This window comes from Argopecten irradians, chromosome 5, assembly GCF_041381155.1.
Source record: "Argopecten irradians isolate NY chromosome 5, Ai_NY, whole genome shotgun sequence".
Lineage (NCBI taxonomy): Eukaryota > Metazoa > Mollusca > Bivalvia > Pectinida > Pectinidae > Argopecten > Argopecten irradians.
Window position 1 is genome coordinate 8927891 of NC_091138.1, and position 26679 is coordinate 8954569.

The window sequence follows — 26679 nt, forward strand, 5'->3', positions numbered from 1 at the left end:
ATATATATACTTCAGTCTCTAATCTCCATACATCATACACTCCAGTCTCCATACACCAATCCTTCAGTCTCCATATGTGTAACTGTTATACTTGAGTCACCAACACCATATACTTGAGTCTCCATACGTGTTATACTTGAGTCTCCATACACCATATATATACTTCAGTCTCCAATCTCCATACATCATATACTCCAGTCTCCATACACCATATATATACTTCAGTCTCTAATCTCCATACATCATACACTCCAGTCTCCATACACCATATCCTTCAGTCTCCATATGTGTAACTGTTATACTTGAGTCACCAACACCATATACTCCAGTCTCCTTACGTGAAACTGTTATACTTGAGTTCCCATACATCATATACTTCAGTCTCCATATGTGTTATATATACTTGAGTCTCCATACACCATATACTTCAGTCTCCATACATCAATCTACCCAGGAATGATTATGACTTTAATGACAAATTGATATTATTTGAAAGAGATCAAACTAAAAGGAGTTACAAAACATAACCAGACAGGACAGAATGTAACAGGACCAAAATGAAATAAAGTGTGTTTAAGGTGAATAGTGATCTATTTGTATTACAGCTATAAAACCCTTTGTGTGTCAGACACATTCCTGTATGTCAGAAATTAAAAAGTTTCTGTACTTGGTAGGATCAAGGTCACACACGACTGAATTCTGATCAGTAAGAGCTATAGCTAGCATGCATGCAGACTTAGCACATGCCTTACAAGATACAATCTTCACCAGGACTATATATAAGCTCAATCACTCACTAGTAGTCTGACAGTGGTATTGATGTATAAAACATCTCTGTGTAAATTGTCTTAATCAAACAAGTTTCCGTTCGAAGATATTGAGTGGATTTCTATACGACCTAATCATTTTCTCTTTCTTCTATGAGGGAGTTTTTTATCGTATTTATCAAATTATCTTTTCTGTGCAATTCAAAAATAGCAAATTATATTAAATTTATGATGAAGACAGACAAATAAAAGAAATACAGGTATGGGTAATATGAATGCTACATATGTAACATGCTTGTCTAAATGATGAGTTTAATTCCATATAGACATGGTAAAGCTACCAGAGTTTATAAAGCTTTTATTAAATTGTTACGTTAATTGTGCAAGCCCGGGATCAGTTGGTATGTAGGCATGCACAGACTTGTGTATTCTGTCTGCAGTATAAGTCTGGGTAAATCTAGGTTAATGGGACAGTTAGACCTAAGGTGGGAACTAGGCCAACATGACCAGAAATAGGACCATGTATACATGATATACTTCTGTTCTACATTATACATCAAACCAGTAAATCAAAGACAAATATTTTGAAGTAATCATGGGGGAAATTCATAATAAATTTCATAGCTCCACCACCAACAGAACATAAACGATAAGTTATCATTTGAACAAAAATTGGTATTTAATTGTGTAAATATATGTCTAATTAACTCTTTCTGTACTTAGTATTGTTTCCGGATTCCGTTCTGGAAGAAGTTATTAGTCTCGCTCCCGTAAGTTCTTGTGAAAATGGCGGACAAAATGTCCAGTTGTTATGTACTAATTAATTTAATATGAACATGTTAGTAATATTCTTATGAATTGTTTGAAGCCTGCGTCTAGATATTATCATAATATTGCAATCTTGAACGAAGGTCAATAAACCGCCAATTTGTTCATATGTTTGATTTATCTTGTTCCACTGTCATTAAAAAGATATATACATTGTCAAAATCAATATTTATTTAGCATCCAGAAAGTTCATTTTACTTAAAATTTTACTTCATATATCACTGTACTGAAAATTTGAATATAACAGACATCGCGAAAGTTGAAAAAAATGGCCGGACATTCGGACTGGCAAAGACTGTGAGTAAGCCGGACCGAACAAGATTTTGTCGTACCGAACATTAATGTGAATTTTTTAGTATACATAACTTCCTGCTATTAGTATCCAGGCAGCTGTTTTCTTGATTATCTTATGCAGTTTACAATTTTGCCAGGTTCAGCACCTGCATAATACATCAGAGACGTCATTTCTACTGACTTCCGGTATGCAATAATTGCCGGACGGATGGTCAGTCCGGACCGTATTTTAAAATAGGCGGTCTGAGTCAAATTTTGCCGGACTTGTCCGCAGGACCAGCGAATTTCACAATGTCTGATATAATAAGAAATTAATTGTGAAGAAAGAATGTCAATATCAAATGTCGAATATAGTCGACAACTGGGAAAAGGGAGGGTAAAATCCTGTTGACTATAGTCGACAACAGTACGGAAAGAGTTAACACAACAAATAATATCATTTATTTCAAATTTGCTTTTTGTGTATGCATAATTAGTACTTCATTGCATACAGGGCATTGTGCCATGGATTTTTTTCGGGACGCAATTCATTATTTTTCATATTTTTATCTTGAATTAAAATTAGAAGTTCAAAATTCTTAAAGGTGGTCATAGTGTAAAGTAACTTACTTTTGTACTGGCCATGGATATAGGCATATCATTATTACATCAGTGTTTTTCCTGCCTATATAGTAAGGGCCGAATTTCTTCCCAATTCCCAATTGTAATTCTTGTTATTTTTCCCCAAATCTATGTTTAAATTTCCCAAATCAGTGACTCTTTGACGCACATTTTTTGTTACGAAAAAAAAAAAAAAAAAAAAAAAAAAAAAATGCAAGTCATATTTTGTAAGTACAGTGGAACCTCCCAAAACCGAACCTTCTCAAAACCGATCACCTCTAGAAACCGAACATGGATGTCATGTACGGAATGAATTCCTCTTTATTAATAGTATATAAAACTTCCCAAAACCGATCCCTCCCAATTCCGAATACCGGACCGATTTTGAGATCGGAATAGTCAAATATAACTAAAATACACTTCTGAAAACCGGCCTTACCTGAGCGACACCGATAGATTGCATTGAGGTCTGATCAACCGACCGTGAAATACACACGTACCTGTACCATAGTTGTTGCTGCCATGTCCTTGGGCATGTATACAGATGTGAAGGCTATAGGTACACGGCAATTATACCCGAGATGGTGGTGTAATTAGTTAATCATGCCTATTGTTTAGATATCTAACGAAGGTCTACCATGTGCACACGGTTTGTTTACTAGGAAAACAAGCAGAGCTAGTAACAAAGAGAAAGTTTCGTATTCAAATCACACGGTTTTTTTATTTACATATGTAGTTGTCGGATAACGTAAATTATCTGTATGAAGAAGCCGAAGCCTTGTATTGTTTTAGAAAATGACTATGTCATATAATGACCGGCATCGACTGATCATCGTGTAATTAGACCATATAATTTGATTCTTGACGTAACCGGAAGCGATCGGTCGTATGTAGGTTGCAGACGAGAACATCCCCAAGAACATTCACGCAACTAACTAACTAAACTACGTTTATAAGCGGTAACAAAGTCAAGTTTGCTGTAATCCATTCCTTTTAAACGTATGATTCTCTCTTTTGTGATAACATTCACATTAACAATCAATATCGGTCGGTTTTAACGAACACTAGGCATACATGCGGTGCACTAATGTAAAAAACGACTTCCGATCGATTAAATCCGGATCGTGATGATCGGTATTCGGTTCACTTCTCCAAACCGAACCCTCTCTAAACCGGCCGAAATTATATGCCCCGACCATGATCGGTTTCGGGAGGTTCCACTGTACATTCTTAGACTGGTTTTTAAGGATGCATAAATTGTTTATTTCTACTGAATACCTTTTCAAAAATTTCCATAAACACAATTAAATTTTTTCCCATTTTCCTACTTTATCGCTCAAAAATTCCCAATTTTTACCAGGTGGCAATTTCCGAAAATACTCAGGAAAAACACTGTACATGTATTGTATATACCATGAATTCATGAAGCTAAAGTTTAATAACAATCAAAACTTTGTAAAATTTCTAATATTTAAAGGGATTATCATGTTTGAATTTTTTTCAAAATTTCAAAAGACACGGGTAACTTGAAATTTCCCAAATCAGTGACTCCGACGCACATTTTTTGTTACAAAAAAACACACACACTAAAAACACCAAAAAACGAAAATTCCAAGTCATATTTTGTATGTACATTCTTAGACTGGTTTTTAAAGATGCATAAATTGTTTATTTCTACTGAATACCTTTTCAAAAATTTCCTTAACATAATTAAAATTTTTCCCATTTTCCTACTTTATCGCTCAAAAATTCACAATTTTTACCAGGTGGCAATTTCCGAAAATACTCGGGAAAAACACTGTACATGTATTGTATATACCATGAATTCATGAAGCTTAAGTTTAATAACATTCAAAACTTTGTAAAATTTCTAATATTCAAAGGGATTATCATGTTTGAATTTTTTTCAAAATTTCAAAAGACACGGGTAACTTGAAATTTCCCAAATTTGTGACTCCGATGCACATTTTTTGTTACAAAAAACACACACAAAAAAAAAGAAAATTCCAAGTCATATTTTGTATGTACATTCTTAGACTGGTTTTTAAGGATGCATAAATTGTTTATTTCTACTGAATACCTTTTCAAAAATTTCCATAACACAATTAAAATTTTTCCCATTTTCCTACTTAATCGCTCAAAAATTCCCAATTTTCATCAGGTAGCAATTTCCGAAAATACTCAGGAAAAACACTGTACATGTATTGTATATACCATGAATTCATGAAGCTAAAGTTTAATAACATTCAAAACTTTGTAAAATTTCTAATATTCAAAGGGATTATCATGTTTGAATTTTTTTCAAAATTTCAGACACAGGTAACTTTAATTTTATGTGATACCTAATTTTGAATTTTCTCCAACTGAATGTTGACTTAATGGTGCTCTGCTCGGCAGAGCATAAACGATACGCATCATTTGAACAAAAAGTTGTGTTAAATCATGCATATATATATCAAATTAACACAAAAAATTATACAAAATAATTCATTTTGCTTTTGGTGCATGTGCAATCAGTACTTCATTCCATATAGAACAATTAGTGCCACAGAATTTTTTCAGGATGCAATTATTATTATTAATTTTTTTTTTTTAAATATTTCTATCGGTGGTAATTGGATAAAGTAATTATATACTATTTGTTTTCAAGGAGTGGACAACAGACATTTCTGACAATGTCACATAAATAAAGTGAGAATACAATGATACAATTTTTTCTTCAGTTCTTGAAGAAGAACAACTGATTTATTTGGTGTGGCCTCATATAAAATAATATTTATTAATTCTAAAATATTCAAATCCACTTGTACATTTGTTATTGTAGGATGATTCGTTAACATATGTACTTATAAAGTAGACATACATATACATAGCACTGTCTCAAAATAATTTGTGTCGGACAAGTGATTATTTCATTTGGACAAGTGAATTAACCTTTCCACTGTCCAAAGAGAAAAGTGCATAAAAAAAGTTCACGTTGACCCGTGAAAATACCAATACATCAGTGTCTGGCAAGTACCTTACATGGTTTTCAGCTCATTAACCTGGTGTTTTTGTTGTTGTTTTTTATTTAAACTTAACATTGTGAGTTTTTTTTTTTTAAAGGGACATGAACCTAAATAAATCATGTAAATTTGAGTAAAATACATATTTAAGACGTGTCAGATACCTTACTAAGTAATATATATAAATTATTGTACAAATGTGTCAAATACAATAATCATAATGGAAATTCCATCTTTCTGTATTTTGAACCGCCCCGGTCGAATTTTGTAACGATAGTATATAGTAGTGTTGAACTTTAGTGACCTCCCACAATGCACTGCATATGTAAACAAAATGGTGGGTCAAAAACGTGGGTGAAGCGAACACAAACGAATTCCGATAGAAAACAGTGTACGTCAAGAGTCAGTAACGTGCACGATTGGGAAAGTAGGTAAATATAAATGGATCACTAAAATGCATGAGACGGGAGTAACTCCCCACTTTATACTTGCGTGATGTACATATGTGCAATAAGTCAGGAACCTCCCTTCGCGGTGCCCTGTCGAATGAAAAGTCTCGTTTGACTTTTGACTTATCATTCTTACACTAAATACAAATTGTTTTATAACAAATATGGCTTAAACTTCATTTGTCGACCATCGTAAATTAGGAAATAATCTTAAGATGTGGAAAACTAACATTTCCTTGAAATGTCAGCAAGTTTGTTGTTCATTATAACCTCGCTTTCTGCCAGCTTTCGTTTTGTGTTCCAAAAATAGAATATGACGGTCTATTTTTTTTTCATTTTTGAGGTAGGTATTCCCCACGTTTTCCCGTCGTTTTAGATAACCAATCATTGTAATAAAATATTCAATAAACATCTGAAAACCATATCTAAGCATACAGAACAAATTATTTAAGGTTCACATCCCTTTAAATAAAACATACCGGTATCTCTTGCAATACAGGCAATAATAAGAAAATGGAAACAAATTATGGTATCATCAGTGAAAAAAGGAGTTGGTTGAAGTGGTTTGTACATAAACCGGTAAGTGTTAAATACAGTCTTTGTCACACATATGATGATCAACGCATATGCCTCTTATGTAATTAAACTCAGTTGATAAGGTATTATGTATTTTCCCCGTTCTTCTACATTATATTCGCGCCCATAGAAAATGAGCCATAGAAATTAAAGTGTTCTGAGAATCTTATGTCAAAGTTAAGAAATTTGTATAGTACGTAGTATAAATATAGTCTAAATACAGCCCTGATCATGAGGTCAGTGTTATCAAAAATATGGTCTTTGCCACTCAGCTGATCATGATGTAGTATGCATGCTGCTTCTTTTTAAATGGCTCAGTCATGTTCGGTGGAGCCTTTATTTTCATGCCAGTGACCTGGGTTTGATTCCTGGTTGAGAAACTCAATATAATATATGAATGTATATATATGTGTATCCCAGTTGTTCTAATAGTAACAGGCAATAGATAAAATGTTTCTTCTTCTTACTATCATGTACAACTTACATGTACTTTGCTGAGAACAACTATCTATGAGTATAATGAGAGCAAATATATCTATAATATAGACAGATTTATAATGACCAAATTCAATAAAAAAAAAAGTCAATTGATACAATTATAACCCTGGTGAATACTAGCCGCAATTAAGCCAATATACCGCTCGGTTCGAGAGAATTTTTCTGTAGCTCAATCGGTTGAGCCTCACCGCACACTAGTAACCCAGAGGTCCCAAGATCGAATCCTGACAGAGGCAGTGATTAATTTTATCATGAAATCATGTACTCTGTTACACAATCAATATTCAGCATTTAGCCAAATATGAGATATTAAAAATTATTTTAGCATGACTACTTTGATTTATTACAGTATTGAAATTTTACACACCCGTGATGTTAATTTTTTTAAATGTACTTTTAATAAAAGTATAAATTAAAGCAGTCTGTTTTAATTCACCTGTATTAGCTGAATATAATGAATCATTTAGATTTAGTTCGATACAGTATAAACAATAAATTAATAATAGTCCATATTTGGAATGACACTTTTACAATATTTATTGCAGTTTTGCAATATAATCTGGGTTTCAGATAATAGGAAGTTGTATAAAATTTATGATTTTGCTTATGGGGATTTTTACATGAAGTGTAGGAAATTAAAACTTGTCATTGTTGGGCTTGGCGAAGACAGAAGGCGTACGTGTAAGTGCTCCTGTAGTTGAATACACAAAAATTTCTAATTATAATCAAAAGATAAGGTTCCCTTATTTACAAAAGACAGTGCGCGTAACGTCAGGGTGTGCGCACACGCTAGGGGTCATTAGACTTGACCTAAAAAAATGGTGATCCTCATTGGTCTTGTAGCCAGTCTGGTATTTCTTGCAAAAATAAAACAGTGATTTGTGCAAATTTTTGTTATGCAAAGTCATTTATGCTAAACGATTCATGCAGAATAGCGTAACTCGAGTGTGCAAGCACACACTGCCTCTCTTACCTGGCATCCTAAACGGCTAAACGTCAATGTCCCGAGTCATTCGAACAGACACGAGTCGCAGCTCTTTCCTGGTTTCGGTTTTTAGCCGCACAAACCGTCAGTAGACCTCAGTTTGGCTCCAAATGCAACAAATGCGTGGTTGAATGTCTATAGAAATCAACTAATGGATGCGATTGTGCAAACCCAATTTCAAAACACTAAAATATTGCCAAATATTTGGTGACCTCGGCAGCTCTCTGCAAACGGATGCGCCAGTGTTCTAAAGAGGGAAACCCACTGACGTCACTCATGACTCACACGACGGACGGGCTTGCCCTCCTAAGCTGTCACGGGTTGCCTTAGCACTTGCATCAACAAACATTACTTTTTCGTGTTTTCTTTTACACCATTTTCGACTATGTAAATTACAGTTGACTTCGATTCAAATAAAGTTGTCAAAATAACCATTGATAATATTTGTTTACATTTTCTTCTTCTTCGCCACATGCGGACCGAAATGAAATAATATCTGTCACGTGATTACAAAATGGAGGACAGAGTTTTGTCAGTCTTCTGAAAACGGGTCTGTTTACAAAGAGTCACAAATCGGGACCATACATGAGTTTCAGAACGAATGTAGCATATATATAATTAATTTTATTTATTGAATATGATGTATATGTAAGAATGGCTGAGTTAGAAGCTACGGACTCCGAATCGTACATAAGAGATTGGTTTGTGGACATTCTTCACCAGTTTCCTCATGTGAATTTTTCGTTCAAAACAACTAATTCTACATTCAACCCGGACAGTATAGATTACAGAGAGGTAAGCTGGAGTTAAGACTTAAAGGTAGTTATAGTACGTGAACATCCAGATTTAAATATTTCGGAACATGCATATAAGAAATATTGTATATTTTGTTGCAGTGATGCTATTTTTAGACGTACAGAATTTTCCAAACAAATAGGCTATGACTTCTTTGGTTTATCACCATCCGTCAATAATGACGATTTTAGATGAAGTGACTTCAACACAAAGTTACCCTAATAATAGGCCATATGTACTATGTATGGCTTTTATTTGTGGGATAATTAGGTTGCTTATTCAACACAATAAGACTTAATTCTTAACGTTAATAGAAACAGAAACACATGTGATGACTCATTTATGATATTATAATATTTGATCAAAGGACCTCTATTTACAAATTAACAACTTATCTATGAACTGTGGCGGGATTGGACTGAATCGATCAGTGGTAGAACATTCGGCTAGTGTACAGTACAATATGTTTGGAGGTTTGGATTTGAATCCTAGTCTGGCCGCTTCATTTTCTCTTCTCTCTTGTTACAAACTTGGCACTCAACTAAATTGTCCAAAAATAAACATGTTCCGTTGAAGGGTCACACATGTCTTTGAGGGCAAAGATTTTGGAAAAGGAGGAAGCAATGTTGTGGAATATTGGACTGCCAAGTGTCCATCTCCCCCATGCACCCTGTCCCTGGGTCGATTATTGGCAAGGAATTATAAGTGCATGCAGACTCGGTTTTTGGAGGAATATGTAGCAGGATTGGACTGAGTCTATCATCAGTGACCAGTTAATTAGCTCAGTTGGTAGAGAACTCAGCTAGTGTTTGGGGGGTCCCCGGTTCGAATCCCGGTCTGGCCGCTACATTTTCTCCTTTCCTGTTACAGAATTGGCGCCCAACTAAATAACCAATGGTGGTGGTGGGATACAGACATCAGTCTGGTGTGGGGATACAGACTCAGTCTGGTGTGGGGATACAGACATCAATCTGGTGTGGGGATACAGATGTCAGTTTGGTGTGGGGATACAGACGTCAGTCTGGTGTGGGGATGCAGACGTCAGTCTGGTGTGGTAATCAATACAGATGTCAGTCTCAGTCTGGTGTGGGGATACAGACATCAGTCTGGTGTAGGAATCGATCAATACAGATGATGTCAGTCTGGTGTGGGGATACAGACATCAGTCTGGTGTGGGGATACAGATGTCAGTCTGGTGTGGGGATACAGACGTCAGTCTGGTGTGGGGATACAGACGTCAGTCTGGTGTGGGGATACAGACATCAGTCTGGTGAGGGAATCAATACAGATGTCAGTCTGGTGTGGGGATACAGACATCAGTCTGGTGTGGGGATACAGACATCAGTCTGGTGTGGGGATACAGACGTCAGTCTGGTGTGGGGATACAGACACGTCAGTCTGGTGTGGGGATACAGACATCAGTCTGGTGTGGGATACAGACGTCAGTCTGGTGTGGGGATACAGACATCAGTCTGGTGTGGGGATACAGACATCAGTCTGGTGTGGGGATACAGACATCAGTCTGGTGTGGGGATACAGACATCAGTCTGGTGTGGGGATACAGACATCAGTCTGGTGTGGGGATACAGACATCAGTCTGGTGTGGGGATACAAACGTCAGTCTGGTGTGGGGATACAGACATCATCTCAGTCTGGTGGGGATACAGACATCAGTCAGTCTGGTGTGGGGATACAGACATCAGTCTGGTGTGGGGATACAGACATCAGTCTGGATGTGTGGGGATACAGACATCAGTCTGGTGTGGGGATACAGACATCAGTCTGGTGTGGGGATACAGACATCAGTCTGGTGTGGGGATACAGACATCAGTCTGGTGTGGGGATACAGACATCAGTCTGGTGTGGGGATACAGACATCAGTCTGGTGTGTGGGGATACAGACATCAGTCTGGTGTGGGGATACAGACATCAGTCTGGTGTGGGGATACAGACATCAGTCTGGTGTGGGGATACAGACATCAGTCTGGTGTGGGGATACAGACATCAGTCTGGTGTGGGGATACAGACATCAGTCTGGTGTGGGGATACAGACATCAGTCTGGTGTGGGGATACAGACATCAGTCTGGTGTGGGGATACAGACATCAGTCTGTGTGGGGATACAGACATCAGTCTGGTGTGGGGATACAGACATCAGTCTGGTGTGGGGATACAGACATCAGTCTGGTGTGGGGATACAGACATCAGTCTGGTGTGGGGATACAGACATCAGTCTGGTGTGGGGATACAGACATCAGTCTGGTGTGGGGATACAGACATCAGTCTGGTGTGGGGATACAGACATCAGTCTGGTGTGGGGATACAGACATCAGTCTGGTGTGGGGATACAGACATCAGTCTGGTGTGGGGATACAGACATCAGTCTGGTGTGGGGATACAGACATCAGTCTGGTGTGGGGATACAGACTCAGTCTGGTGTGGGGATACAGACATCAGTCTGGTGTGGGGATACAGACATCAGTCTGGTGTGGGGATACAGACATCAGTCTGGTGTGGGGATACAGACATCAGTCTGGTGTGGGGATACAGACATCAGTCTGGTGTGGGGATACAGACATCAGTCTGGTGTGGGGATACAGACATCAGTCTGGTGTGGGGATACAGACATCAGTCTGGTGTGGGGATACAGACATCAGTCTGGTGTGGGGATACAGACATCAGTCTGGTGTGGGGATACAGACGTCAGTCTGGTGTGGGGATACAGACATCAGTCTGGTGTGGGGATACAGACATCAGTCTGGTGTGGGGATACAGACATCAGTCTGGTGTGGGGATACAGACATCAGTCTGGTGTGGGGATACAGACATCAGTCTGGTGTGGGGATACAGACATCAGTCTGGTGTGGGGATACAGACATCAGTCTGGTGTGGGGATACAGACATCAGTCTGGTGTGGGGATACAGACATCAGTCTGGTGTGGGGATACAGACATCAGTCTGGTGTGGGGATACAGACATCAGTCTGGTGTGGGGATACAGACATCAGTCTGGTGTGGGGATACAGACATCAGTCTGGTGTGGGGATACAGACATCAGTCTGGTGTGGGGATACAGACATCAGTCTGGTGTGGGGATACAGACATCAGTCTGGTGTGGGGATACAGACATCAGTCTGGTGTGGGGATACAGACATCAGTCTGGTGTGGGGATACAGACATCAGTCTGGTGTGGGGATACAGACATCAGTCTGGTGTGGGGGGACATCAGTCTGGTGTGGGGATACAGACATCAGTCTGGTGTGGGGATACAGACATCAGTCTGGTGTGTGGGATACAGATTCAGTCTGGTGTGGGGATACAGACATCAGTCTGGTGTGGGGATACAGACATCAGTCTGGTGTGGGGATACAGACATCAGTCTGGTGTGGGGATACAGACATCAGTCTGGTGTGGGGATACAGACATCAGTCTGGTGTGGGGATACAGACGTCAGTCTGGTGTGGGGATACAGACATCAGTCTGGTGAGGGAATCAATACAGATTTCAGTCTGGTGTGGGGATACAGACATCAGTCTGGTGTGGGGATACAGACGTCAGTCTGGTGTGGGGATACAGACATCAGTCTGGTGTGGGGATACAGACATCAGTCTGGTGTGGGGATACAGACATCAGTCTGGTGTGGGGATACAGACATCAGTCTGGTGTGGGGATACAGACATCAGTCTGGTGTGGGGATACAGACATCAGTCTGGTGTGGGGATACAGACATCAGTCTGGTGTGGGGATACAGACATCAGTCTGGTGTGGGGATACAGACATCAGTCTGGTGTGGGGATACAGACATCAGTCTGGTGTGGGGATACAGACATCAGTCTGGTGTGGGGATACAGACATCAGTCTGGTGTGGGGATACAGACATCAGTCTGGTGTGGGGATACAGACATCAGTCTGGTGTGGGGATACAGACATCAGTCTGGTGTGGGGATACAGACGTCAGTCTGGTGTGGGGATACAGACATCAGTCTGGTGTGGGGATACAGACATCAGTCTGGTGTGGGGATACAGACGTCAGTCTGGTGTGGGGATACAGACATCAGTCTGGTGTGGGGATACAGACATCAGTCTGGTGTGGGGATACAGACATCAGTCTGGTGTGGGGATACAGACATCAGTCTGGTGTGGGGATACAGACATCAGTCTGGTGTGGGGATACAGACATCAGTCTGGTGTGGGGATACAGACATCAGTCTGGTGTGGGGATACAGACATCAGTCTGGTGTGGGGATACAGACATCAGTCTGGTGTGGGGATACAGACGTCAGTCTGGTGTGGGGATACAGACATCAGTCTGGTGTGGGGATACAGACATCAGTCTGGTGTGGGGATACAGACATCAGTCTGGTGTGGGGATACAGACATCAGTCTGGTGTGGGGATACAGACATCAGTCTGGTGTGGGGATACAGACGTCAGTCTGGTGTGGGGATACAGACATCAGTCTGGTGTGGGGATACAGACATCAGTCTGGTGTGGGGATACAGACATCAGTCTGGTGTGGGGATACAGACGTCAGTCTGGTGTGGGGATACAGACATCAGTCTGGTGTGGGGATACAGACATCAGTCTGGTGTGGGGATACAGACATCAGTCTGGTGTGGGGATACAGACGTCAGTCTGGTGTGGGGATACAGACGTCAGTCTGGTGTGGGGATACAGACATCAGTCTGGTGTGGGGATACAGACATCAGTCTGGTGTGGGGATACAGACGTCAGTCTGGTGTGGGGATACAGACATCAGTCTGGTGTGGGGATACAGACATCAGTCTGGTGTGGGGATACAGACATCAGTCTGGTGACATTCAATCTGATGGGGGATACAGACGTCAGTCTGGTGTGGGGATACAGACATCAGTCTGGTGTGGGGATACAGACATCAGTCTGGTGTGGGGATACAGACATCAGTCTGGTGTGGGGATACAGACATCAGTCTGGTGTGGGGATACAGACATCAGTCTGGTGTGGGGATACAGACATCAGTCTGGTGTGGGGATACAGACATCAGTCTGGTGTGGGGATACAGACGTCAGTCTGGTGTGGGGATACAGACGTCAGTCTGGTGTGGGGATACAGACATCAGTCTGGTGTGGGGATACAGACATCAGTCTGGTGTGGGGATACAGACGTCAGTCTGGTGTGGGGATACAGACATCAGTCTGGTGTGGGGATACAGACATCAGTCTGGTGTGGGGATACAGACATCAGTCTGGTGTGGGGATACAGACGTCAGTCTGGTGTGGGGATACAGACATCAGTCTGGTGTGGGGATACAGACATCAGTCTGGTGTGGGGATACAGACGTCAGTCTGGTGTGGGGATACAGACGTCAGTCTGGTGTGGGGATACAGACATCAGTCTGGTGTGGGGATACAGACATCAGTCTGGTGTGGGGATACAGACGTCAGTCTGGTGTGGGGATACAGACATCAGTCTGGTGTGGGGATACAGACATCAGTCTGGTGTGGGGATCAGACTCAGTCTGGTGTGGGGATACAGACATCAGTCTGGTGTGGGATAAGAATCAGTCTGGTGTGGGGATACAGACATCAGTCTGGTGTGGGATACAGACAGTCAGTCTGGTGTGGGGATACAGACATCAGTCTGGTGTGGGGATACAGACTCAGTCTGGTGTGGGGATACAGACATCAGTCTGGTGTGGGGATACAGACATCAGTCTGGTGTGGGGATACAGACATCAGTCTGGTGTGGGGATACAGACATCAGTCTGGTGTGGGGATACAGACATCAGTCTGGTGTGGGGATACAGACATCAGTCTGGTGTGGGGATACAGACGTCAGTCTGGTGTGGGGATACAGACATCAGTCTGGTGTGGGGATACAGACATCAGTCTGGTGTGGGGATACAGACATCAGTCTGGTGTGGGGATACAGATTTCAGTCTCTGGTGTGGGGATACAGACATCAGTCTGGTGTGGGGATACAGACATCAGTCTGGTGTGGGGATACAGACACAGTCTGGTGTGGGGATACAGACGTCAGTCTGGTGTGGGGATACAGACATCAGTCTGGTGTGGGGATACAGACATCAGTCTGGTGTGGGGATACAGACATCAGTCTGGTGTGGGGATACAGACATCAGTCTGGTGTGGGGATACAGACATCAGTCTGGTGTGGGGATACAGACATCAGTCTGGTGTGGGGATACAGACATCAGTCTGGTGTGGGGATACAGACATCAGTCTGGTGTGGGGATACAGACATCAGTCTGGTGTGGGGATACAGACATCAGTCTGGTGTGGGGATACAGACATCAGTCTGGTGTGGGGATACAGACATCAGTCTGGTGTGGGGATACAGACATCAGTCTGGTGTGGGGATACAGACATCAGTCTGGTGTGGGGATACAGACATCAGTCTGGTGTGGGGATACAGACATCAGTCTGGTGTGGGGATACAGACATCAGTCTGGTGTGGGGATACAGACATCAGTCTGGTGTGGGGATACAGACATCAGTCTGGTGTGGGGATACAGACGTCAGTCTGGTGTGGGGATACAGACATCAGTCTGGTGTGGGGATACAGACATCAGTCTGGTGTGGGGATACAGACATCAGTCTGGTGTGGGGATACAGACATCAGTCTGGTGTGGGGATACAGACATCAGTCTGGTGTGGGGATACAGACATCAGTCTGGTGTGGGGATACAGACATCAGTCTGGTGTGGGGATACAGACATCAGTCTGGTGTGGGGATACAGACATCAGTCTGGTGTGGGGATACAGACATCAGTCTGGTGTGGGGATACAGACATCAGTCTGGTGTGGGGATACAGACGTCAGTCTGGTGTGGGGATACAGACATCAGTCTGGTGTGGGGATACAGACATCAGTCTGGTGTGGGGATACAGACATCAGTCTGGTGTGGGGATACAGACGTCAGTCTGGTGTGGGGATACAGACAGTGTGAACACTCAGTCTGGTGTGGGGATACAGACATCAGTCTGGGGTGTGTGGGGATACAGACATCAGTCTGGTGTGGGGATACAGACATCAGTCTGGTGTGGGGATACAGACATCAGTCTGGTGTGGGGATACAGACATCAGTCTGGTGTGGGGATACAGACATCAGTCTTGGTGTGGGGATACAGACATCAGTCTGGTGTGGGGATACAGACATCAGTCTGGTGTGGGGGATACAGACATCAGTCTGGTGTGGGGATACAGACATCAGTCTGGTGTGGGGATACAGACGTCAGTCTGGTGTGGGGATACAGACATCAGTCTGGTGTGGGGATACAGACATCAGTCTGGTGTGGGGATACAGACATCAGTCTGGTGTGGGGATACAGACATCAGTCTGGTGTGGGGATACAGACATCAGTCTGGTGTGGGGATACAGACATCAGTCTGGTGTGGGGATACAGACATCAGTCTGGTGTGGGGATACAGACATCAGTCTGGTGTGGGGATACAGACATCAGTCTGGTGTGGGGATACAGACATCAGTCTGGTGTGGGGATACAGACATCAGTCTGGTGTGGGGATACAGACTCAGTCTGGTGTGGGGATACAGACATCAGTCTGGTGTGGGGATACAGACATCAGTCTGGTGTGGGGATACAGACGTCAGTCTGGTGTGGGGATACAGACATCAGTCTGGTGTGGGGATACAGACATCAGTCTGGTGTGGGGATACAGACATCAGTCTGGTGTGGGGATACAGACATCAGTCTGGTGTGGGGATACAGACATCAGTCTGGTGTGGGGATACAGACGTCAGTCTGGTGTGGGGATACAGACATCAGTCTGGTGTGGGGATACAGACATCAGTCTGGTGTGGGGATACAGACGTCAGTCTGGTGTGGGGATACAGACATCAGTCTGGTGTGGGGATACAGACATCAGTCTGGTGTGGGGATACAGACATCAGTCTGGTGTGGGGATGCAGACATCAGTCTGGTGTGGGGATACAGACATCAGTCTGGTGTGGGGATACAGACATCAGTCTGGTGTGGGGAATCAATACAGATGTCAGTCTGGTGTGGGGATACAGACATCAGTCTGGTGTGGGGATACAGACATCATCTGGTGTGGGGATACAGACTCAGTCTGGTGTGGGGATACAGACATCAGTCTGTGTGGGGATAGATCAGTCGTGTGGGGATCAGATCAGTGTGTGGGATAGACTCAGTCTGGTGTGGGGATACAGACATCAGTCTGGTGTGGGGTCTGGTGTGGGGAATCAATACAGATTCAGTCTGGTGTGGGGATACAGACGTCAGTCTGGTGTGGGGATACAGACATCAGTCTGGTGAGGGAATCAATACGAGTCAGTCTGGTGTGGGGATACAGAGTCAGTCTGGTGTGGGGATCAGACATCAGTCTGGTGTGGGGATACAGACGTCAGTCTGGTGTGGGGATACAGACATCAGTCTGGTGTGGGGATACAGACATCAGTCTGGTGTGGGGATACAGACATCAGTCTGGTGTGGGGATACAGACATCAGTCTGGTGTGGGGATACAGACGTCAGTCTGGTGTGGGGATACAGACGTCAGTCTGGTGTGGGGATACAGACATCAGTCTGGTGTGGGGATACAGACATCAGTCTGGTGTGGGGATACAGACATCAGTCTGGTGTGGGGATACAGACATCAGTCTGGTGTGGGGATACAGACATCAGTCTGGTGTGGGGATACAGACATCAGTCTGGTGTGGGGATGCAGACATCAGTCTGGTGTGGGGATACAGACATCAGTCTGGTGTGGGGATACAGACATCAGTCTGGTGTGGGGATACAGACATCAGTCTGGTGTGGGGATACAGACATCAGTCTGGTGTGGGGATACAGACATCAGTCTGGTGTGGGGATACAGACATCAGTCTGGTGTGGGGATACAGACATCAGTCTGGTGTGGGGATACAGACATCAGTCTGGTGTGGGGATACAGACATCAGTCTGGTGTGGGGATACAGACATCAGTCTGGTGTGGGGATACAGACATCAGTCTGGTGTGGGGATACAGACATCAGTCTGGTGTGGGGATACAGACATCAGTCTGGTGTGGGGATACAGACATCAGTCTGGTGTGGGGATACAGACGTCAGTCTGGTGTGGGGATACAGACATCAGTCTGGTGTGGGGATACAGACATCAGTCTGGTGTGGGGATACAGACGTCAGTCTGGTGTGGGGATACAGACATCAGTCTGGTGTGGGGATACAGACATCAGTCTGGTGTGGGGATGCAGACGTCAGTCTGGTGTGGGGATACAGACATCAGTCTGGTGTGGGGATACAGACATCAGTCTGGTGTGGGGATACAGACATCAGTCTGGTGTGGGGATACAGACGTCAGTCTGGTGTGGGGATACAGACGTCAGTCTGGTGTGGGGATACAGACATCAGTCTGGTGTGGGGATACAGACGTCAGTCTGGTGTGGGGATACAGACGTCAGTCTGGTGTGGGGATACAGACATCAGTCTGGTGTGGGGATACAGACGTCAGTCTGGTGTGGGGATACAGACGTCAGTCTGGTGTGGGGATACAGACATCAGTCTGGTGTGGGGATGCAGACATCAGTCTGGTGTGGGGATAGAGACATCAGTCTGGTGTGGGGATACAGACATCAGTCTGGTGTGGGGATACAGACATCAGTCTGGTGTGGGGATGCAGACGTCAGTCTGGTGTGGGGATACAGACGTCAGTCTGGTGTGGGGATGCAGACATCAGTCTGGTGTGGGGATACAGACTCAGTCTGGTGTGGGGATACAGACATCAGTCTGGTGTGGGAATCAATACAAATGTCATTCTGGTATGGGGATACAGACATCAGTCTGGTGTGGGGAACATGTATATCATCGTCATATATACATGCTGACATCAGTAGCATATATATATATAGGAACAATTTTGTTGTCTCATAAGAGAATTTCACATCAAACAATTTTAGTATACACTGGGTATAGATAGCAGGTTTACGTCATAATAGCTATCTAGGTACTAGGCTTAAGGTATATCATCAGGAATTGATTTTCTTAATTTGATTATTTTCATCAAATGTTTGCGAAACAAATTAATATTGAGCTACTGCATTTATAATATGTGTATCTAGACTAGGTTGTGATAGTTTCATTATAAAAGAAGACTCCCTGTTGCAGATATATATCACATGGTTGTTTTTTTGCAGGCAATATTTTTTCTGTGCTCCCTACCAGTGATATGGTGTGTGATATTTTTACTGCTGACATCGTGTTGCCTCTGTCTACAATGCATTAGGAAACCACCACAAAAAACAGATAAATCAACATGTCTTAGAGTATCACTGTTCATCATCGTCTTTCTGTCAATGTGAGTACCAAGTATTGTTATATGTCAATATATAATGATAGTCAATCACTCAATAAACTCGGAATGAAACATCAATATTCTGTTCTGGTGTTCTGTGTATTATAAAATCTTGATGATGATATGAAAATGTAAAACATTTGGGTTATCTCCAGTATTCTCTGTAGAATGGTTTGTGTAGATATATCTCAGGCATTCTCTGTAGAATGGTTTGTGTAGATATATCTCAGGTATTCTCTGTAGAATGGTTTGTGTGTAGATATATCTCAGGTATTCTCTGTAGAATGGTTTGTGTGTAGATATATCTCAGGCATTCTCTGTAGAATGGTTTGTGGGCAGATATATCTCAGGCATTCTCTGTAGAATGGTTTGTGTAGATATATCTCAGGTATTCTCTGTAGAATTGTTTGTGTAGATATATCTCAGGCATTCTCTGTAGAATGGTTTTTTGTTTTCTTTTCTCAGAGGGATTTTAACACCTGGTTTCTATGGCAATGAACAGACAAGTAAAGGTGTGGGCAAATTTGTAGAAGCAGTGAAGGATACAAACCAAACAATAACAGAGGCAGTCAACACAGTAAGTTAATTGATATCACTTAATTTGAAAATTATTTCCAACCTTTGTCATATTCAGTAGATGTTTTGAGAATATCATACATGTAGTGGGGGAGGGGGATGAATTCAATATAATAGAATCCCTTTAGAGCAAGATAAGTACAATATAATTGAAAAAAATATAAACATATTATATAAACTTAAAGACAAGAGCAAGATAATGTAAATATAATATAATTGATATAATATAAACATATCATATAAACTTAAAGACAATAGATATTACTGTAGATTAGGATGATATCAGACATTTTGTATCACTGTTTTGTTTGTATTGTAGTTGGGTACACTGAATGACTTGTCTCACAGCATTTCTGAGAGAAGCGTACTGGCCCTGGAGAAAGTAATACGACAATATACAAATGAGTCTGTGAGAACGCCGCTCGAATCTCTAACAAATGATATCACAGAAGCTGCGAGGAAGGCTAGAGGAGATGTAGCGTCTATCAGACAAGCCACCCCCAATATAACACTTTACTACATAGTAAAGGACACCACTGACTATGAGTTTTACAGGTTAGTCAGTCTAAAGTTATATCATGCCTGACAAGATGTCTAATGATATTCTGTGAATCTGTACGTCCTCTTCTTCCCCAGATGTCTATTTCTGACACATCAGAGGGTATTCAGACATACCCGGTAATTGTCTTTAGCCTGCTATATATATATATATAATATATATACAAAGGAAGTCAATGAACACCAAGCATGTAAACAGTGAAAGTAGAGAAAGCAGCCAGAATTGTTTACACTCACAGCATTCCCTCAAACTATCATGTTACCCTAATGAAGTATAGGTAACCTATCATGTTACCCTAAAGAAGTATAGGTAACCTATCATGTTACCCTAATGAAGTATAGGTAACCTATCATGTTACCCTAATGAAGTATAGGTAACCTATCATGTTACCCTAATGAAGTATAGGTAACCTATCATGTTACCCTAATGAAGTATAGGTAACCTATCATGTTACCCTAATGAAGTATAGGTAACCTATCATGTTACCCTAATGAAGTATAGGTAACCTATCATGTTACCCTAATGGAGTAGGTAACATGATTTAGATAAACACAGAAAACCACTTCATGAATTTAAGTTTAAAAAAAAATCTACATTTGTATTGATTATTGTCTTCCATCTGCCGTATTCAGCAAATCAACATTAAACAATGTCAATATGATTGATGGTGAACAGGAAACCCATGTTTTTATCACTTATACATCACATGTACAGACATAATAATACTTCAGGGTAAGTGTCCACAGATCTGGGTAAAATATTTAAGTCCACAATCCTATGATTGGCTCAAATTCCAGTATACACAAATTGTAAAAAGTAAGATAATATTGAAGTTACAATCAGTAAAATGTTAATTGTGTACTACTTTATGTATAATTCTTCCTTGTGTGTCATACATTTGAGAATTGTTTTTGAGATTCACCATAACCTTCCAAAATATGCACACTGCTATCTATATGGCAGGTGTCTCACACAGGGGAGACAATCCTGTAAATGTCCACAGATGTTATAGACTGTAACTCACTGTGCATTGTAAATTCTGGGTACTGGTCTATCAACATGCTGTGAATTCAAATAATTCCTTAACTTAAAATATTCCATTACAGAAGTTAAAGAAAAATCTTAATATATATGATGCTGATATTTTAATTATCATTATTAAAATTTCTTTTTTGAATTCAATATCAGTCTATGTTAATATAGTGTGGTATTTTGATGATTTACCTCATCGTGTATTATTATACCAGGTGGATTGGGACTGTAGTTTCCTTGTGCTTTACCCTGGGAGTTCTACTTCTGATCCTGATAGCGATATGGCAGAAATCAAAGTGTATTGTTATGTTGTAAGTATCTAAGTATACATCAGATGTAAAATTAAATGATTCAGTTTCATTAGAACCACAGACTTATAATGCTTGTGATCCCGTGTTTTAGTAACATGTAATCTCAGGACTATCATATTGTACTTATGAAGACAGTTGTATTATCAGAATTTTCCATTAACAAATTTTGTGTTGAAAGAAGACTCATCCTAGGCCTTGGCCTGTGGATTCTTAGATAAAATAAAAATGCTCCTTTGTTAGACTTAAGGGTATTAGAAAATGTGCTATGAAATTACACATGTAAGTTTTACAGGAGCTAATATCAGCAGAATTTGATGGTATATGTACACAGCCGTATAATTAGAATTTTCTCTTCAGATCGATATTTATTGGTTTTCTGACCTTACTTGTGATCTGGGGCTCTACAGGATTCTACCTAGGTGGTACTGTGGTAAGTAACCTACCATTGTAAAGTCTGGGACTTCACATGAATCCATGTTTGAAATTTATGCTGAAAAATATTTCAAACAATAATATCATCATAGAGCAACGGAATGACAAGGTAGAGCAATGTTTATGGATGTTATAGAAAACATCAGACCATATGATGGTGAGGGGTTTACTACATATAAGTGTTATAGATAATATCAGACCATATGATGGTGAGGGGTTTACTACATATAAGTGTTATAGATAATATCAGACCATATGATTGTGAGGGATTAACTACATATAAGTGTTATAGAAATATCAGACCATATGATTGTGAGGGATTAGCTACATATAAGTGTTATAGAAAATATCAGACCATATGATGGTGAGGGGTTTACTACATATAAGTGTTATAGAAAATATCAGACCATATGATGGTGAGGGGTTTACTACATATAAGTGTTATAGATAATATCTGACCATATGATGGTGAGGGGTTTACTACATATAAGTGTTATAGATAATAACAGCCCATATGATGGTGAGGGGTTTACTACATATAAGTGTTATAGATAATATCAGACCATATGATGGTGAGGGGTTTACTACATATAAGTGTTATAGAAAATATCAGCCCATATGATGGTGAGGGGTTTACTACATATAAGTGTTATAGAAAATATCAGACCATATGATGGTGAGGGGTTTACTACATATAAGTGTTATAGAAAATATCAGACCATATGATGGTGAGGGGTTTACTACATATAAGTGTTATAGAAAATATCAGACCATATGATGGTGAGGGGTTTACTACATATAAGTGTTATAGATAATATCTGACCATATGATGGTGACGGGTTTACTACATATAAGTGTTATAGATAATATCAGCCCATATGATGGTGAGGGGTTTACTACATATAAGTGTTATAGATAATATCTGACCATATGATGGTGAGGGGTTTACTACATATAAGTGTTATAGAAAATATCAGACCATATGATGGTGAGGGGTTTACTACATATAAGTGTTATAGAAAATATCAGCCCATATGATGGTGAGGGGTTTACTACATATAAGTGTTATAGATAATATCTGACCATATGATGGTGAGGGGTTTACCAAATATTAGTGTTATAGAAAATATCAGACCATATGATTGTGAGGGATTAACTACATATAAGTGTTATAGATAATATCAGACCATATGATGGTGAGGGGTTTACTACACATAAGTGTTATAGAAAATATCAGTCCATATGATGGTGAGGGGTTACTACACATAAGTGTTATAGAAAATATCAGCCCATATAATGGTTAGGGGTTTACTACATATAAGTGTGATAGATAATATCAGCCTGTATGATGGTGAGGGGTTTACTACATATAAGTGTTATAGAAAATACCAGACCATATGATGGTGAGGGGTTTACTACATATAAGTGTTATAGAAAATATCAGACCATATGATGGTGAGGGGTTTACTACATATAAGTGTTATAGATAATATCTGACCATATGATGGTGAGGGGTTTACTACATATAAGTGTTATAGAAAATATCAGCCCATATGATGGTGAGGGGTTTACTACATATAAGTGTTATAGAAAATATCAGACCATATGATGGTGAGGGGTTTACTACATATAAGTGTTATAGAAAATATCAGACCATATGATGGTGAGGGGTTTACTACATATAAGTGTTATAGAAAATATCAGACCATATGATGGTGAGGGGTTTACTACATATAAGTGTTATAGAAAATATCAGCCATATGATGGTGAGGGGTTTACTACATATAAGTGTTATAGAAAATATCAGACCATATGATGGTGAGGGATTTACTACATATAAGTGTTATAGAAATATCAGACCATATGATGGTGAGGGGTTTACTACATATAAGTGTTATAGAAAATATCAGACCATATGATGGTGAGGGTTTACTACATATAAGTGTTATAGAAAATATCAGACCATATGATGGTGAGGGGTTTACTACATATAAGTGTTATAGAAATATCAGACCATATGATGGTGAGGGGTTTACTACATATAAGTGTTATAGAAAATATCAGACCATATGATGGAGGGGTTTACTACATATAAGTGTTATAGAAAATATCAGACCATATGATGGTGAGGGGTTTACTACATATAAGTGTTATAGAAAATATCAGACCATATGATGGTGAGGGGTTTACTACATATAAGTGTTATAGATAATATCAGACCATATGATGGTGAGGGGTTTACTACATATAAGTGTTATAGAAAATATCAGACCATATGATGGTGAGGGGTTTACTACATATAAGTGTTATAGAAAATATCAGCCCATATGATGGTGAGGGGTTTACTACATATAAGTGTTATAGATAATATCAGACCATATGATGGTGAGGGGTTTACTACATATAAGTGTTATAGAAAATATCAGACCATATGATGGTGAGGGGTTTACTACATATAAGTGTTATAGAAAATATCAGACCATATGATGGTGAGGGGTTTACTACATATAAGTGTTATAGAAAATATCAGACAATATGATGGTGAGGGGTTTACTACATATAAGTGTTATAGATAATATCAGACCATATGATGGTGAGGGGTTTACTACATATAAGTGTTATAGATAATATCAGACCATATGATGGTGAGGGGTTTACTACATATAAGTGTTATAGAAAATATCAGACCATATGATGGTGAGGGGTTTACTACATATAAGTGTTATAGAAAATATCAGCCCATATGATGGTGAGGGGTTTACTACATATAAGTGTTATAGATAATATCAGACCATATGATGGTGAGGGGTTTACTACATATAAGTGTTATAGATAATATCAGACCATATGATGGTGAGGGGTTTACTACATATAAGTGTTATAGATAATATCAGCCCATATGATGGTGAGGGGTTTACTACATATAAGTGTTATAGAAAATATCAGCCCATATGATGGTGAGGGGTTTTACTACATATAAGTGTTATAGATAATATCAGACCATATGATGGTGAGGGGTTTACTACATATAAGTGTTATAGATAATATCAGACCATATGATGGTGAGGGGTTTACTACATATAAGTGTTATAGATAATATCAGCCCATATGATGGTGAGGGGTTTACTACATATAAGTGTTATAGAAAATATCAGCCCATATGATGGTGAGGGGTTTACTACATATAAGTGTTATAGAAAATATCAGACCTTAATGATGGTGAGGGGTTTACTACATATAAGTGTTATAGAAAATATCAGACCATATGATGGTGAGGGGTTTACTACATATAAGTGTTATAGATAATATCAGCCCATATGATGGTGAGGGGTTTACTACATATAAGTGTTATAGATAATATCAGACCATATGATGGTGAGGGGTTTACTAAGTAAGTGTTATAGAAAATATCAGACCATATGATGGTGAGGGAGGGGTTTAACTACATATAAGTGTTATAGAAATATCAGACCATATGATGGTGAGGGGTTTACTACATATAAGTGTTATAGATAATTTCAGACCATATGATGGTGAGGGGTTTACTACATATAAGTGTTATAGAAAATATCAGACCATATGATGGTGAGGGGTTTACAACATATAAGTGTTATAGAAAATATCAGACCATATGATGGTGAGGGGTTTACTACATATAAGTGTTATAGATAATATCTGACCATATGATGGTGAGGGGTTTACTACATATAAGTGTTATAGAAAATTATCACACCATATGATTGTTTCTCTAATGATTACCAGGTACATTTGAAGAACAAAAAAAATCATTTTATAATAATTTCATAGTTAATATGTTAGACATAGAATTGAGCTTGCCATTAAAATATATATATATTTCAACAGGCTGGAGCTGACCTCTGCTACAATCCAGATCTGTTTGTGGAAAATGTTACATCGCAGAAAGTGGAAAGAGGTATCAATCTTATAGACATCAACATAAAGAGTTAGAAAGGGCAAACACATAGAGCTAGAAAGGGCAACATGTAAACACATAGAGCTAGAAAGGGCAACATATAAACACATAGAGCTAGAAAGGGCAACATATAAACACATAGAGCTAGAAAGGGCAACATATAAACACATAGAGCTAGAGAGAGCAACATATAAACACATAGAGCTAGAAAGGGCAACATATAAACACATAGAGCTAGAAAGGACAACATATAAACACATAGAGCTAGAGAGAGCAACATATAAACACATAGAGCTAGAGAGAGCAACATATAAACACATAGAGCTAGAAAGGGCAACATATAAACACATAGAGCTAGAAAGGGCAACATATAAACACATAGAGCTAGAAAGGGCAACATATAAACACATAGAGCTAGAAATATCAACATATAAACACATAGAGCTAGAGAGAGCAACATATAAACACATAGAGCTAGAGAGAGCAACATATAAACACATAGAGCTAGAAAGGGCAACATATAAAATACATAGAGCTAGAAAGGGCAACATATAAACACATAGAGCTAGAGAGAGCAACATATAAACACATAGAGCTAGAGAGAGCAACATATAAACACATAGAGCTAGAGAGGGCAACATATAAACACATGGAGCTAGAGAGAGCAACATATAAACACATAGAGCTAGAAAGGGCAACATATAAACACATAGAGC

General features: G+C 40.1%; 2 protein-coding genes across 2 annotated transcripts in view; one reads left to right on the plus strand and one right to left on the minus strand.

Annotated features, from left to right (window-relative positions):
* The window catches only part of LOC138322801 (dual specificity mitogen-activated protein kinase kinase 6-like), a 40768-nt gene extending 32502 nt beyond the window's left edge, over window positions 1-8266 (minus strand). The window contains exon 1 of the mRNA XM_069266910.1: window positions 7991-8266. Within this exon, the coding sequence (XP_069123011.1) occupies window positions 7991-7997 (7 nt within the window). The 5' untranslated portion in view covers window positions 7998-8266. The remainder of the gene's footprint in view (window positions 1-7990) is intronic.
* Window positions 8267-8511: 245 nt separating this feature from the next.
* On the plus strand, window positions 8512-25998 carry LOC138324252 (protein tweety homolog 3-like). The gene is made up of 7 exons (XM_069269330.1): window positions 8512-8797; window positions 18962-19122; window positions 19585-19696; window positions 20015-20250; window positions 21502-21597; window positions 21955-22027; window positions 25894-25998. Exons 1-7 carry the CDS (start codon window positions 8657-8659, stop codon window positions 25996-25998), a joined length of 924 nt encoding a protein of 307 aa, XP_069125431.1. The 5' UTR covers window positions 8512-8656.
* Window positions 25999-26679: the final 681 nt, after the last annotated feature.

Excerpts from the sequence above, each read along its gene's own strand:
- LOC138324252 (XM_069269330.1), top strand. The coding sequence starts at position 8,657 with ATGGCTGAGTTAGAAGCTACGGACTCCGAATCGTACATAAGAGATTGG. Across the intron at positions 19,123-19,584 it reads ATCATCGTCTTTCTGTCAAT|AGGGATTTTAACACCTGGTT; the intron begins GTGAGTACCAAG and ends TTCTTTTCTCAG. Across the intron at positions 22,028-25,893 it reads TCTACCTAGGTGGTACTGTG|GCTGGAGCTGACCTCTGCTA; the intron begins GTAAGTAACCTA and ends ATATTTCAACAG.